This window comes from Brachyistius frenatus, unplaced genomic scaffold (genome assembly GCF_029030835.1).
Source record: "Brachyistius frenatus isolate BFR_SWC_R1_liver_20210118 unplaced genomic scaffold, ASM2903083v1 Contig_29, whole genome shotgun sequence".
In the NCBI taxonomy this organism is placed as follows: domain Eukaryota; kingdom Metazoa; phylum Chordata; class Actinopteri; family Embiotocidae; genus Brachyistius; species Brachyistius frenatus.
The window spans coordinates 281,049-296,798 of NW_027210628.1; the positions used below are offsets into that span (position 1 = coordinate 281,049).

Sequence of the window (15,750 nt, forward strand, 5' to 3'; positions counted from 1 at the left end):
GACTGTCGGGGATTCCACAAGCATCAGTGGCCTCAGTCAGGGTTTTTTAAAGCCACACCACCATCAACAAAATTAACTCATTAACGCAAGCATTTACTTTTAGGATTGCAATATGATATAACAACCACAAATTTGAATCTGACAGAAAGTGGGCTATATCAGGGGTTGGGGTAATTTGACTTTTTAGGGTGAGAAAAGTGCATCATATATATTTTAATTGTCTTTTTTTATTGTTCATTTTTCAGGTAGACGGGGCTCCCCGGAAAGAAAAATGTATACTTCACAAGGACACTAGATTATCCTTGTAATATAAAATTAACTAAATTTGAATTGCAAATAACAGAACCATAAATTCATTGGACATAATATCTTGAGTGGAGGAAAATGTGCTTTACTTGGGTATATCCAATTAGTTTATACTTCTACTTTCACAGCTGAGCAGGCACGACCGTACCTTTTATATGTTTATTTCACAGCCATATCAATTGATGCTTCATAATTTTACATTTCACACTATCTTTAATTTTTCATGATTAAAGTCCTAACTTCAGCCATGAAGGAAATTATTGTGCCAGAGATCGCTCAAAAGCTACAACACAATAAGAAAAAAAAACACAATATAGAGCAATACATATAAAAGTGTAAAAGGAATACTAACACCAGTGTCTCATGGAATAACAGTAGAAGCAAGATAAATTTAGAAAGATAAGTACACTTATCATGGAAAAAGTACACGCTTTTTCCATGATAGTAATAATGGCAATTTTCTTGAAAAAAGTCATATATGTAATATTACACATCATATTAAAAGACTAATATTGCACATGATGTCACTCTTTCAGTATGATATGCAGTACTACTTTTATTACTTTTGTCAATTTCATCAAATATGTCATCTTGATGTTGAACAAACAACCGAAGAGTGTACCAGATTAATTCCCTCTGATAAACAAGGACAGTAAAAGGCTTCTTACACATCAATATATCATGTATCTGACTATTTAATATCTATTAGGGCCCATTTTCCTGCTCTGCGTGCTTCATCTCTTGATACTTACAGTAAATGACCTACTTGTTTGTTTTTACTGTGAGGTATTGCTAATTTTCCTTAAGTAAAGGATCGGAAATCTTTTCTCACCATTGTATTTTAATGGTGAGAAAACCATAATCCGGCTACTTTTCTTTAATTTCCTCTAAATCTATCACTTTAAATTATACTTCTAACTGACACGTATAAATGTGTAAATGAAACCTGCTGAGCATTCAGTCCCTGTAAGAAAGGTTATGAACGGTCTCCTCTTCTGGGACAAAGTTTAGTCTCCGCCCCCGGACCTGCAGCCAATCACGTTTGAATATTAAAATGAGCCACCCATAAAGATGACTTGACAGACCATAAGAAACTTCACTCCGAAACCACAACTCCACACCACTTTGTGACCGCTGTTCTGAGTCTCAAATAATCGACTGGATATATATATCAGTTCGAATAACAGCTGGAGAACTTTTTATTCAGGATATACAAGAAAAAAAACTTCTCTGTAATATGGGAAAAGAAAACATTAGTTTTTTTGCTATTTGGATAATATTGGGAAAAATCTCTGCAACTTTTTCTTCAGATCCTGAGATCACCACCACTGCTTTTGGTAAGACCGACCTATGATTGTATTTACTCCTCTGAGAGACATTGTTTTAGATTTTTATAGTGATGAAGCTCTGATGAAGTAAATATATGAGGTAGCAGGTTAATGAATGAATGTTGTTGGGCGCTGACCGAGAATAACCCCCTGAAAAGCTCTGAGAGTTCAGCTCTGCGGGTCTGTATCCCATTTCATACCATTCAGCTCCATGTGTGCGTGAAGAAAAGCCGCAGCTACAAAGCCTTTTGTCTGAGGAAGGACAAGAAAGGAAGGGGACTTTTACTCTGAAAAACAGGGTATTTTTTAAAAGTATAATCACTTTTAAATGACATTGTTTTTGAATCTTAAATACGATAACGAAAAAAAAAACACCATTATGGCCTCAAATTATGCTACTTTTCCCACTTAGCCTACAATCATTCAGACTTTAATTTTATTTATTTTTTCCAATTTAATTTAATTTTGCAGGGTACAAAAGTGACTGTGAAAGAATTGTGACTTTTTGAAATCCAGTTTTAATGAATGTTCATCAATTAAATCCTGGTTCTAAACAATATTGTCAGCCATTATAAAACTTGTGCTGATAGAAATTCAGAGAAGACAAAAGGGGGCGACACTGCCATGCTTTATGCCCTTACTGGTTCACTGCTTACACTAGCTGTCACTTCATGGAGTTGAGAAAAGCAGCATGAAATAAAGTTTGCTGTTCATTGTAAACAGATTCATTTCGAAGTGATTATTTTGTCTTCAGTACATGTATTTATAATAAAACAGGACATCAGTATTTCCAACTACTTCAGGATTGTTGTCCGAGTGCATATTACTGAGCACACTGAGTCTCACCTGACTGCAGTCCTCTACATATTCTGTGATGCCACAACAATCTAACAATCAACTGCACACTGTCTGTTTGTTTGTGTCTTTGTGTGTGTGTTGTGACAGTAAACACTACAGTCACCGCCACTCCACTGCCGACCACAACTGAATGGATCACAGACTACACTGACATTGTGTCCAAGTTCTCCCTGCGCACTGCAGACCTACCTGATGATGACATGTGCTACATCGTGGCCGGCAGGCCAGAAACCATCGAAGAGTGTCAGTTTAATGAAGGGACAAGGACCTTTATTGTGATACACGGCTGGACGGTAATACAGACTAAACATGCTGCATTTCATATGAAGTCATCATCAGTGCTTTAGAAAATCATATAAAAATCACAGGTATTATTGCAGTCTCTATTGGCTGGTTAAGTATCTATTATTCTGTTGTGTATGAAGGTTATGTGCACAGTTATGGTTTGGTCTTCTTTCAAAATAAAATTTATTGTAAGATGTGATGAAATTACACCACAAATACCAGCTGAAATAATTTTATTGAATGATATGTTGGATAAACACAACATTTTTTGCCAAAGCAATTTTAGTCTGTTGAAACACAACCGAACTGATCATCAATCTTGGGAGAAGTCCGAACTGATAATCATCCATGTAGTAATGTGAGATGGCTAAAACAATAAGTACACTTTTAGCAGGAAACAGGCTGAGAAGGGAGAGTTGGCAGGGAAAACAGTCCATGCATCTTCTCCTATAATGTGATTTAGAGTCAGTCATGCAGTAAAATGTGAACCTGATGATGCCTTGGCTGCTCTCCAGCAGGAGACACAGAGAGGCCTAAGTTCAGGAAAAATCACGCCATACTGCAGCTGACCTCACACACGTGTGTGACCATGTTTGTGTGTGTTATTTCTATAGGTTACGGGGATGTTTGAGAGCTGGGTGCCCAAACTGGTGTCGGCTCTGTACGAGCGCGAGCCCAGTGCCAACGTGATCGTGGTGGACTGGCTGACCCGCGCCAACCAGCACTACCCTACCTCTGCGGCCTACACCAAACTAGTGGGCCGTGATGTCGCCAAGTTTGTCACCTGGATACAAGTGAGTGTTTTCCCTGGTTGACAGCTGGATCACATTTTTCACATCCTAGATATGAACAAGTGGATTTGGCCCTCTGCTTTTGGATGACTAAACCAAATGACTTGTTAATGTGCTGGCAAAGACATTAGAACAAAGTGTGAAATTTGTTGCCCATGACGTAACGCTTTATATCCAGCGGTGCTTCTGTGGGTATGTTTTCCTACTGGTTATGATTTTAAATGCCTATAAAAGCATTTTATGGCAGCGTCTGCTTCTCAAAGCAACCTATCTCTCACTACATGGTTCAGTATTTAGGGGAGTGCCACTTTTGTTTGAACCACTTCAGGGCAAATATGGACATTGGCATGAGTAATGCTCCTATGTGTTTGTCCTTTGTTTACATGACTTCCAGGTTTAAAGTTTGCAAATAATTGGCAAAGCATAAAATTACACAAAATAATCCTTTTTTTGCCCCAAACTCTATAAAGACTTGAGAGAATGTGCTGCAGAGCTTTGACAGGTACAACCTACTTTTAGTTGCAATCTGGCCCGCGAGTCCGCAGGAAAACCTTTCTGAGGCCTGTAATATATTCATCTCACCTGTTTGTTCCCTTTCAGAAAGAGCTGCAGTTGCCGTGGGAGAGGCTTCATCTGCTGGGTTACAGTCTGGGAGCACATGTGGCTGGAGTTGCCGGAGATCTCACCGACCATAAAATTAGTAGGATCACAGGTGAGAGCTTGAACCAAAGGATCATCATCAGCTCACAGCTCTGATTGGTTGAATCTAATTTAAATCTCTAAGAGTAAATTGAATAAACGTGCACCTTTTCACATAAATACATCAGTGCAGTTATAACCATGTGTAACGTGATCTTTTGACCGGCCGTTTTTAAATACGTTTAGTCTCAGAGACAATGCATGTAAACATACCATACACTTCTCTTTCCAGCCATGTGCCTGAAAACAACACACCACTGAAACCTAATGTTGTCAGTCGTTAAATTCCAGGTCTGCATTGTATGTGAGCCAGTCGGTGCCAGTTCCCCCTATTTGTCACTATGAAATTTATCCAGCTTTGAAATCTCTCTGACCTGCTTAGAATAATGGTGTGTTTACTGTGATCTGAGAGCAGCAGCCCATTAAAAGCCCGCAATCAATTTCACATTGTTTTTGAGCCTCAGTGGTTCTGCAGAGCTGCACACGGCAGAAAGAGGCCGAACCAAGCACTTAGTCAAATGTTTTAATCTACAATTTTGTCGATAAAGCAGTCGGTAGAAGTGATAGTGTCTGCTTCCATGTACTTCTTCCCCAGTGAGGCCACAGTGAATAAAAACAAATCCTCTGCGGCTCTTTTTCTACCCAGGTCTGGATCCTGCCGGGCCCACCTTCGAGCACGCCGACGAACAGAGCACTCTGTCCCGAGGCGATGCCCAGTTTGTGGATGTACTGCACACCAACACCAGAGGCTCCCCGGATCGCAGCATCGGCATCCAGAGAGCTGTGGGTCACATCGACATTTACCCCAATGGAGGCACCTTCCAGCCGGGCTGTGACATCCAGAATACCTTGCTGGGGATTGCATTAGAAGGGATCAAGGGCCTCCAGAGTATGTAATAAAACCCCTTCCTGCTGTTTGTCCTTCACTGCACTTCTGCTTTTGCTTACGTTTCAATTTGAATACTGCAAATTTTGTGGTGATAGCTTACAGTCTTGAAGCATGTTTGCCTCCAGTCATAATATGCACAGCTTCAGATTCGCGATGTAAAGTGAGAAATGCACTCTGGGTTAGCATTCGGTCACCATGTGTGAAAACGTGAAAAAGCCAGACACGAGGAAATCATTCCCCCGGTGTGCATGACGTCATCGGAGAGACAAGTTTCACGATTTCTTTGCTCTTCGTGTTGCAGATATGGACCAGCTTGTCAAATGTTCCCACGAGCGCTCCATCCACTTGTTCATCGACTCTCTGCTGAACATGCAGCAGCAGAGCATGGCCTACCGCTGCAACTCCAAAGAGGCCTTCAACAAGGGGCTGTGCCTGAGCTGCAGGAAGAACCGCTGCAACAAGCTCGGCTACAACATCAACAAGGTCCGCACGACTCGTAACGCAAAGATGTACCTCAAGACCCGTGACATGATGCCTTACAAAGGTAAATGCCAGGAAAAAGGACATTTGATAACTTGGAAATTTGTAGTTTCTGTGTTCCCTGCAAAGCAAGAGAAGAGATGACGTACACTGAACCACTGCAGAAAAATCTGTCTGGATTTATGTACTTAACTGAGGATTACTGAGAGTTTAGTTAGATCATGCACATACCATAATAAAATTAATCCTCTTGTGTACGGGCTACTGTTGTTATGTGGCTGCTTGGAACTGGAAATGATGTTAATACAGTCAGTATTGGTACAAATAGACTACACACAATTTGTGGACAGTAAAATTGCAACACTTAATGCAAATGTACAACAAGCAGCAAGCACTGTGGGGGGGGGGGGGGGCAGGACAAGAGGAGGTCATGGGTATTTTGGTGGCTGGAGGGAATGCTAAGGAAATGCGACACCTCTGCATGTGTTACATGAGCAATGGAAAAGTTTATTGAAGAATTACAGTTTGGCACAAGTCCACAGTGTTATTGTTAGAAATGTTGTGAAGGATGTTCACATGGTAGAGTTGCAAAGCTAGATCTATGAGGGTGTGCGACTGAAACCAGCAGGGATTTAGCACAAATCTGTGTTTAAATGCAGTCACATGAAAACAGAGAAATGTGAAGGTGACATCACTGCGTTTCCTATGTTAAACAAACTTTAGAGAGATAAGAGTTGTTGGGAATGGGTGATTCTGAGAGACAGTGTGCAAAGTCTAAAACTGTGTGCTTCCTCCCCACTCACAGTTTTCCACTACCAAGTGAAGGCGCATTTCTTCAGCAAGGATCAGCTCAGCTTCACAGAGCAGCCAATGAAGATTTCCCTGTATGGGACCCACGGAGAGAAGGAGGACATTTCTTTTGTCCTGTAAGTACATCAAACGGTGCAGTTTTTTTCTTCCACCCATCACATTTAACCATAATCATAAAGACGTGCACACGTAGACTACAAGAAAAATTCAACAGATGGTTTCCAACCTGCAACACTGATCCTGGTTCTAAATAAGGACCATACAGTCACTTATGCTGCATATGTCACACTTCCTTAAACACGCACACATGCCAGGGATGCCTCTATGACCTCCATTCACAGGAGAGTCCAAACTGAGCAGATGAACTTGAATGTTTCTCTTCCTTGAACCCTGCAGGCCGGTGCTGAACAGTAACACCACTCTGTCCTTCCTCATCACCACCGACGTGGACATCGGAGACCTGATGATCGTGAAGCTGCGCTGGGAGAAAGATGCGATCATCAGCTGGTCGGACTGGTGGGGCAGCAGCAAGTTTCACATCCGAAAACTTCGCATCAAGTCCGGAGAGACTCAGTCCAAGTAAGTTTTTAGTCGCCGCCACAGAGACACAGAACAAAACATTTATGTCCTATAGTCATGTGGTTGTAAAAGCTTAATTATATTTAAAATAATGGCTTTTTTTTCTGTGTGACTTTAGGGTGATCTTCAGTGCAAAGGAAGGAGAGTTTGCTTACCTCGTCAGGGGAGGAGAAGATGGAATCTTTGTCAAGTCAAAAGAAGAGACCATAAACCGGAAAGAAAAACTGTAAGTTACTTAAAAACATGTCACTCTCAAGCATTCTTAGTTTAAACAAAATCCTTCAGCGTTGAATGGCTCAACCAAACATGACCACGGCTTTGTGAATTTGTGATCGACAGAGGTACAGAACTCAAAAACCTTCATCACTCAATTTGACAGATCAGGACGAGGAAGAGTGAGAAATAAATGAATCAGACCTCAACCACAGAAATACAGAGCAGCTTTTGACAACTCACCTTTTGGTAGCTCCCTCAACCTACAAGCTAATAGCCATGTCAAGTCTTATATATGTTTTATATTCCTGGACATGTCTCTGCTGAAATGAATGAATTGTTGCATTTAAAAATGATTTATAAAAGGGGCCAAATATATTCAAATTCACATTAAGCCACAATATATCTATTGCTACAATTATTCTAAATTCTATATCATAAAAAAAAAATAATCACGCTCTATATCCAATACAGTTCATCCCATATCGTTTTTGGCTTAACTCGAGTGAGGCACACCACACAATGACTACAATACCAGACTAAGGAAACTGTCCTTTGAGCCTTGTTTTGTATTACCACAAATAGAAACTCCTCTGCTCACTGTTTGTCTTCTCTTTCCTCTCTCCTTTCCAGGATGCACAAGCTTAAAATGCAGGGCAGTCTTTTTGGGCAGAACGATGCTTGAAGTTGCACTTGGATCACCCACCATGCGCATCATCCATCACTAAATACAAAACCAAAGATGGACAGCACACAGCAACACTGGGAAAAGCCTTTCACAAATAACTTTACACGTAATGAATGCTGTATTTTTGTTTTTTCTTTGAATCTTCATGATTTTTTTTTCTTCACCTCCCAGTGCAGACCAATACAACCTCATCCACAGGCCTCAAAATCAGTCTCTTTGCAAATTCTGCTGCTGGAAAATATTACAGGTGTCTTTTTCATGATGTGCTCACCTTTGTTTTGTTTTTTTACAAATTTACACTTTGAGTAGCTTTTGCTGCTTACTAATCATTGTTTATGCTTTTGTATCCTATACCGACTTTGATATATTTTGAAGCTCTGAACTGATGTGTTTTTTTGTGCCTATGTGAACTTGGATTACTATTAATGCAGAAATGATTCAGAGTGACAGGCATCATTTAGGCACATCTTTGTTTTATAAATGTACAAAATGACAACTTTGTGCCCAATGTTTGTCTTTGATTAACCACTAATTGCCAACAATCGACAGGGACCAAAGAAACATTTACTATCTACTGAGCATAGCATCACAGCGGTCTTTGTAAATACCTTAATCAGTATCAGTATTTTCTTGAGTAATATGTTAATATCTGATCTCTTGAAGCCTTACTTGTTCTTTGATTGTGTTGGTTATTGTATCACTGGGCACTTTAAAATACTCTCTGTCCCCTACAGCCATTTAGATGTTAAGGTCATTAAGATTGCACTCCAATAGGGATATGCATTCTTTAGTCTAGACATTCATTTTTCCTGAAAATGAACAGCAATCACTTTTTAAATGTTTCTCTATTGGCTAGGTGTTCCTTAATAGTTTAATGAATGGTTATCAGTGTCTCATCTGAAGCAGTTTACCTCACTGACTAAGCTCAGTCTACAACATGCCCTTATTTTGAAAGGTCAAACATTACAAAATTGCTTTAAAAAAAAATTAACATGCAAGCCTTTGTAGTTTTTGATCAACTGGCCTACATGATAGCCATAATACATCTCAAGAATGCTTCATTTTGTATTTATTGATTGTACATTTATATATTTGTATATGAAGCTGTAATATATTTTGGCAGGCTTCCATTGTCATCTGTATTTTTATAATTGAAGTGTTTTGTGTGTTTATGCACAAGGCTTTGGGAGGATCAATTAAATTGGTCTCCATGCCAGCTGTACATCGACGTTTATGAACTGATTGTTTAAAGAAAGAGCCCAGGACGGTTGAATAAAGAAATAAACCACATATCACAATATTCCTTACTTAATAATTAAATAATTAAACCATCATGATTGTAGACCTGTTACAGTTGGAGCTGTCACTTAACATTTAATAAAAAGCCTTGGACTCGTATAATCATGCTTAAGTATTGGTGCGTTCTCGAGCAACTAGGAAGTGGGAAAGTTCAGACCTCTGAGTGGGAAAACATGCCTGAACACCTGTCAAACTGAGAATATCCCACAGGGTTTAACATCACCTGACATGGTAGCATTTGTGGTGAAAGGAAGAAATATACTTAAATATAAAAATATAGTATATAAATCGAATTGACCTCTTGAGCTCTATTTCATCCCTGTGTTGGATGATGTTGTTCTCACAGCAACCGTGAGCAACTTCCACACAGACCAACCAAGCACTTAATTAGAAAAACCTGCAACCAGTCCTGTTAATTCATGTAATTATCCAATCAGCCAAGCAAATGTGGCAGAAGGGCAATGTGTTTAATCATGCAGATACAGGTCAGCTTCAGGTAGTGTTCACACAAGAATAGGAAAAAAATATGGTCTGAGTGACTTTGACTGTGACAGTCTTTACACTCTTTATCACCTTGACGGGGGGACAGACTGTAGCAGCAGAAAACCACATTGGGTTCCTATCAATCAAGAAATCTGTACGGGCTCAGCAAAACTGGACAGTTAAAGACATCTGATGAATCTCCATTTCTGCTGAGGCTTCAGATGGTAGGGTCCGAATTTTGAGTTGACAATCTGAATCCGTGAAGTCGACCTCCTTTCTGTCATAATTCCCGGCTGGTGTTGGTGGTTTAATGGTTCTCTTGGCACACTATTCCTCATAAAGTGCCCAGTGAGAGTCTCTGTCCCATTGCTCCTGATGGCAGATCATGGACTTATGGGAGTGTTTCAAAACTCAGTGTTAAGTGAGAGTTAAAGAGACCTTGTGGGGTTTTCAGTGTTAACAAACACATTTTCATTTGCACAAATTGTGTCTTACCAGAACACAATGTACTGCATGAATCTTTCAGATGTGAAAAAAATCCTTTCTTTTACATGACACGTCCAAAGTCGTTTGATGTTTACATTCAGTGCTTGCAGACACGTTTCAATATTCTGATTTAACATATTCACTTCATATGTTAACCAGCATTTAACCACATCACTGGCATCGTTCTAGTAACAATGTGATCTGGTTCCAGTGTGAAATATGTTAATGTCCATCGGATGGATGGTTATGAAATTTTCTCCACACACTTCATGTCCTCAGTGGATTCATTTCTATGACTTTAGTAATGATTTCATGTTTGTGTCAAGTTTTAAGACCAGTTGACCGTTGTAATTTTGACCTATCCCATCAGCCTCAGCTATACAATATAGCATAGATTATACACACATAGTATACTAGCGTGCCAACAATAGCCAACCTGCTCTCATTCCCATCAAATATTGCAGTTTTGTCAAAGCCACTGACAACAGAGATACACACAAGGTGCTGGTTGGCGTCAGCACCGTGACCACTAAAGTCGAAGAAGGGGGTCAACAATGAAGTAGAAGGAGAAACGAAGTAAAAGTCGGGAGGATGTTAGGACTTTCCCCTCTCTGTGAGAAAGAAAAAGTTAACATAGTTTAACATAGTTAAGTACGACAGTATACGTTACTTACTTTATTTACATAATGTATGTAAAGTAACTTATATCACGCACGTAACGTTACTGAACCATATCACATTTAACATAAATCATGATCTTTGCAGAGATGGCCACGCCCCAATTATTCCCCTTCGTTGCATCTTAATAAGCGTAGACCTTGGGTTAAATTAAACCAATCAGCATTTACCACCATATGAGCCAAAACAGAAACAGAAACTGTCCGAAACTCGACCACCGCTGCAACTACATTTAATGCTTCAATCCAATGTCATAACTGCTGAGACCGATTGCCGATTGGTCGACCCTCAGAGAGGCTGATTGAACGTCAATGCAAACAAGGTTTCCAGACTATAATCGCAGCAAAGACTGAAACTGTGAGTCTATTGCTCATGTGGTTTTTGGTGCCAACACCTCAGGCACTTTGTGTGTATTTTAGAGATGGCAATGACAATATATGACGCCCTGGGAAGAGAGTGGGTTACAATGGCATGGTCCTGAGTCTCCGGTCTAAATTATACTTTCAGCACCCACATACGCACATTAACCCAAAAGTTTATGAGTTCACTCAAATGTCTATTTTCAAACTACATCTGGACCTCGATACACTACGATAAAAACAGACACAGAATTAAATGAGCAGTGGTCAATAGCCAGACATTTTAATGAGATTGTTATTATATTGCAGGACTGAACTACCTCACAGCTTTGCAGCCTACTCCCAACATGTTTTACCTGTACAGGATTATAGCTGGTTGTTATCACTAAGCCAGTTTTGCTAAAAAATTCTAAACATATTGCACAACAGTGAACCAATCCGTAGTATTAGTGAAACGAAACGGCATGTTGTATCTGTGGACTCCTTGAGTGTGTGCATTTGTTCCTGAAAGAGATTCCCAGTCAGCTGTGGAAAAGGAGGAGCGGCATTGAGAAACAGTTGGATCACGACAAAGTTAATGAAGTGAAAAATTATCATTAACATCTTGTTAGATTGTTCTAGTGGTTTGGAGTATTAAAGACGAATCTGACCCTGTTGGACTTGGGCTCCTGCTAGTACAAAGCCAATATGTGTCAGCCCCCAGTCCTGCGTGTTCTTTAATGAGGCAATAGGAGAATATGTCAGGCTTCAAGATATTTATTTAACAGCAACAGAATAACCAGTTTACAGAGCTCTGGGTCCAGACTATGTTTCCCTGACCGCAACAGAGTATGTGTCAGTTCACGAAGTCTGATCTCCTGACTTTCCCTGACCCAGTCTTCTTATAGTACAGACATCAAAAAGTCATGTGTATTGATGTGTCCTTTGTTGGTTGGTGGAGGTGGTGGTTGTCTTCCTTCACCCCCTGGAGTCCTCCAGACAGCCGTTTGTTCCTGTTAATGCCTCAAAGAACAACAGTATGTGACCCCACAGGTTGCAGAACTCCCCCTGTGACCTTTTGGTTTGGCACAGTACTTTCACTCTCATTCACACGTTCACAACCACACCCTGTTGTCTACACCTTCATTCACAAACACAGCCTTTCGTCTACCCCTTAGGATTAATAGTTGATAATACGACCTATATATAAGTAATATGATATGGCATATATATATGTTGTATTATTGTAAACATAACCTAGCACAGAATCGCACAACCCTCAGCTGACAGCTGTTTTAATTTTCAAAATTGATCAGATCCTCAATTGAGAACATCTTCCAAACAAAAATGTTCACTTGATTTGTTTGTAAATGCCTTGTTTACTAAAATGGACAATACTTGATCACATCAACTCTGAAAGATCTCTGGGACATTTTGGCTATATTCTGTAAAAATCATGAGTTCATGTTTTTAATACTGTCACAAGGAAATAACATAATTTCATCCCCTTTGGTCAATAGATGCAATTTGACATGTAAAACCCATATTAATAACCTTATTAATGAAGTTTTAAAGACTTTATGCCTCCTATATCTTTCAATAATAACAGCAGTGTAAAAGAGGAGTAAAAAAAAATAAGAATTTGATAGGAATTTGGATGCCAGTTGCAAAAGAAAGAAAAAGTAAGAAACAGATAAAAGATTTCTCTCGTTGTGAACACTGCATCCCACATGACTTTGTGTTGGTTGTGAACATGTGTTGTTGAAAACCACACAGATTACTTTTTCAAACCTGCCCTGCTGCTTGCACTGACCTGCTGACCACCAACATACCACCTGACTCTGACTTCAGATCATTAGTAAATCAAAACACAAGAGACTCATGCTTTAATGCGTTCAAGAAAACTAAAAGACCATAAAACTCTGGATTTATCAATCTAAAAATTTTACCAGGAATATATTTTCCTCCACATTTTTTGCCCGGATCAAACCGTTCTCTAACTGCTGTAAGTCTCCCTGTGAAGCAACCGTAAGAAACACATGAAAAAAAACATGTTTTTTTATTCCATGTGCTCACTTCAATCTTTTGGGATCGGGACATGTGCAACACGTGATCGTGTGCCATTCCTAGAAATAGGCTGAGGGAAGAAGTCTTGGAAGGACATAACATTTAAGACATTTGAGTTAGTGCTTGCTGTCTTTCCATCAGCTGGAACCAATAAATGTCTGCTGTTGAAGTCTGGCATCAGACGTGTAGCTATGTTGCCCAGCTCAACCCTTATGCCTGAACCTAACCCCTAACCTAAACCAACAATCGCCCATGTTGTACTAAGTGAATACAGAGTTGGCCTTTTTCAGGTTCTCATTATGTACTTAAATATAGGACACTGGGAATACAGGAATGACTCCCTGGCATCTGATACACTCTGTTCTTCATCAACTTCTCATCAACAAGGCCGAGTATTTCCCCTTCGAAGACGAGGAGTGCAGTGGCTGTGGTGGGAAAACAAATGCCGTCACTGTTTTTCCGAGGAAAATGTTGTCATATTCATAGAAGATTAACAGTGGCTGAAGCCAGATGGTTTGCTGTGGGAGCAACATCTCGACTGTGTGTGCATGTGTGTTACAGGATGAGGAAGAGCGTAGCTTTCATCACACAGTGTGGGCTGTGTGTTTTGTAGCAGGGACATACTGAGTTAGAGGTTTTACCTCATACAGTCAGCATGATGTTATTTTCCGATAAAGTCTAGCAGCTCGAAGGTTTCTTAAATAGCAACATCAGGTAAATCCTGTGAACATGAGTGTTGTCTGAATGATTCAGTGAAGGAATCTTTTAATGAACGGACCCTTGTGATTCACTGTAAAGAGCTGCTTCTCACAATAGTAGTGAAGACTTGTCCACACAGGCAGACCTCTGGAGCCTGATTGGCTGAAACAGCGTCTAATTGTGTTCAAATCAAGAAAGACTTCAGATGCTGCAAATCTGCCAGACTGTACGAAAAATAATGTTTATTAAGGATGTGTCTCTGGAATTGCAATAACTTATGTGCGTATAACGTTAAAACATATCTTTATGTAACCAGATGCTACCGAGTCTACAGTCATGTTAGCTGCTCTGTGGGCCTAATATAGGTAAACCATGTTTTACAATCTTAATTTAGGATGTTTACAAGATTTTCCAATTAGCAGTAAACACAAAGTGCAGCTGAGGCTTGTGGAGATTTGTGTCAGGATCCCTGTCTGACCCTGTGTGTTGTTGCTGTCTCCCTGATCTCCTTCTCAGGTGTGTTTTGTCATTCCCCTGTTTGTTGTGGTGTGCTTATGTGCTTTTTGTTTTGGTCTGTGTCTCTCCATTTCCTGTCTGCAGACACCTCCCATGGCCACGCCCCTAATCAATCTGCAGAGCTGCTGGCAATCCTGCTGATTGCCACCTGGCACTGTATCGGCCCTGGTCCTGCAGTCCTGGGTTGTCGGTTCATTGCGTCTACTCGCTCGCAGCCTGCCGTCAACCCTGCCAGCCGTTCTGTGTCATTACGCGGAGATCACCCAGTTGACATAAGCCTGCCATCCTGTGTTGGACCAAGGGAACCACACAGTCGATCAGGCCTGCTGCTCCCAGAGTCCCGCCTCTGGTTCCTGCACGTCTGTCTCACGGCTGTTCCACCAGCCTGCCTCGGATCTGTACCTGATCTCGATCCTGTGTCTGCTATTGGGTCCTATCCTGAACTCCCGTGACAATTTGACTAGAATTGTGTTTTGCAGAGGGAAGAAAAGCTAAGAGATCAGCAAGATTGATCCTCTGGAGATCATGATTGATCATGTGAAATTTGAGGGCACTGAATACATGTGATATATTAGTCTGGACCTATAAACCTATCAGAGTCACAATCCATAAAACCACACTATAATCAAGAATGAAAACAGTATATTCTTATAAAAAGTCTATCATTACAAACAAAGTTGATTTATTCTGAATAATAACAGGTTGTTTTATACAGTGCTATCAGGTAACTTCAATCATTTTTGTATGGATGTTAAAACTGTAGCGACATTAGCAGTAACTGGATTTATACCTTTTACGTTGTATGTGTCTCTGTCATTGTGGTTTTCCATGCCCCTCTGTGTGCTTGCATCTCTCACACCTGAACTTCATTTGATTGTCAGTACATCAACCACCATTACGAGAGCTCCTGTCCATTTGGCCACTCTGTGTTGGTGCTGCTTTTGTTTAGTTTACAGTTTATTTGTGCTTCTTCTGTTTCTGCAGGGCAATTGAGCTGTTTATTTTCTAGTTAGTGTAGACTTTAATTTTTTAATTTATTTTTTTTATATTGTCTTGTCCTTGGAGTCCCTGACATTACTTGCATGCATTTCTGCACTTTTAGTTGTTATATTGCTGTTGAACACTTGTTACTTTAAAAATGTGTCAGTAGCCTTTTCTTGGCATTTTGGGTTACTCAGTATAAGATTTGGGTGAATTTGTTTTGTTACTTCCTCAACATTCTCTTCAAGGTCGAGTTCTGGTCATAACGCTTTTATCC

The 15,750-nt window shown here is 40.1% G+C and overlaps 1 protein-coding gene across 1 annotated transcript; it reads left to right on the top strand.

Moving 5' to 3' along the window:
* The first annotated feature begins 1,419 nt into the window (after positions 1-1,419).
* Positions 1,420-9,327, top strand: lpla (lipoprotein lipase a). Its single transcript, XM_069699020.1, has 10 exons — positions 1,420-1,643; positions 2,580-2,785; positions 3,392-3,571; positions 4,169-4,280; positions 4,914-5,156; positions 5,458-5,700; positions 6,442-6,562; positions 6,843-7,025; positions 7,144-7,251; positions 7,872-9,327. Exons 1-10 carry the CDS (start codon positions 1,544-1,546, stop codon positions 7,921-7,923), a joined length of 1,548 nt encoding a protein of 515 aa, XP_069555121.1. The 5' UTR covers positions 1,420-1,543; the 3' UTR covers positions 7,924-9,327.
* The last annotated feature ends 6,423 nt before the right edge of the window (positions 9,328-15,750 follow it).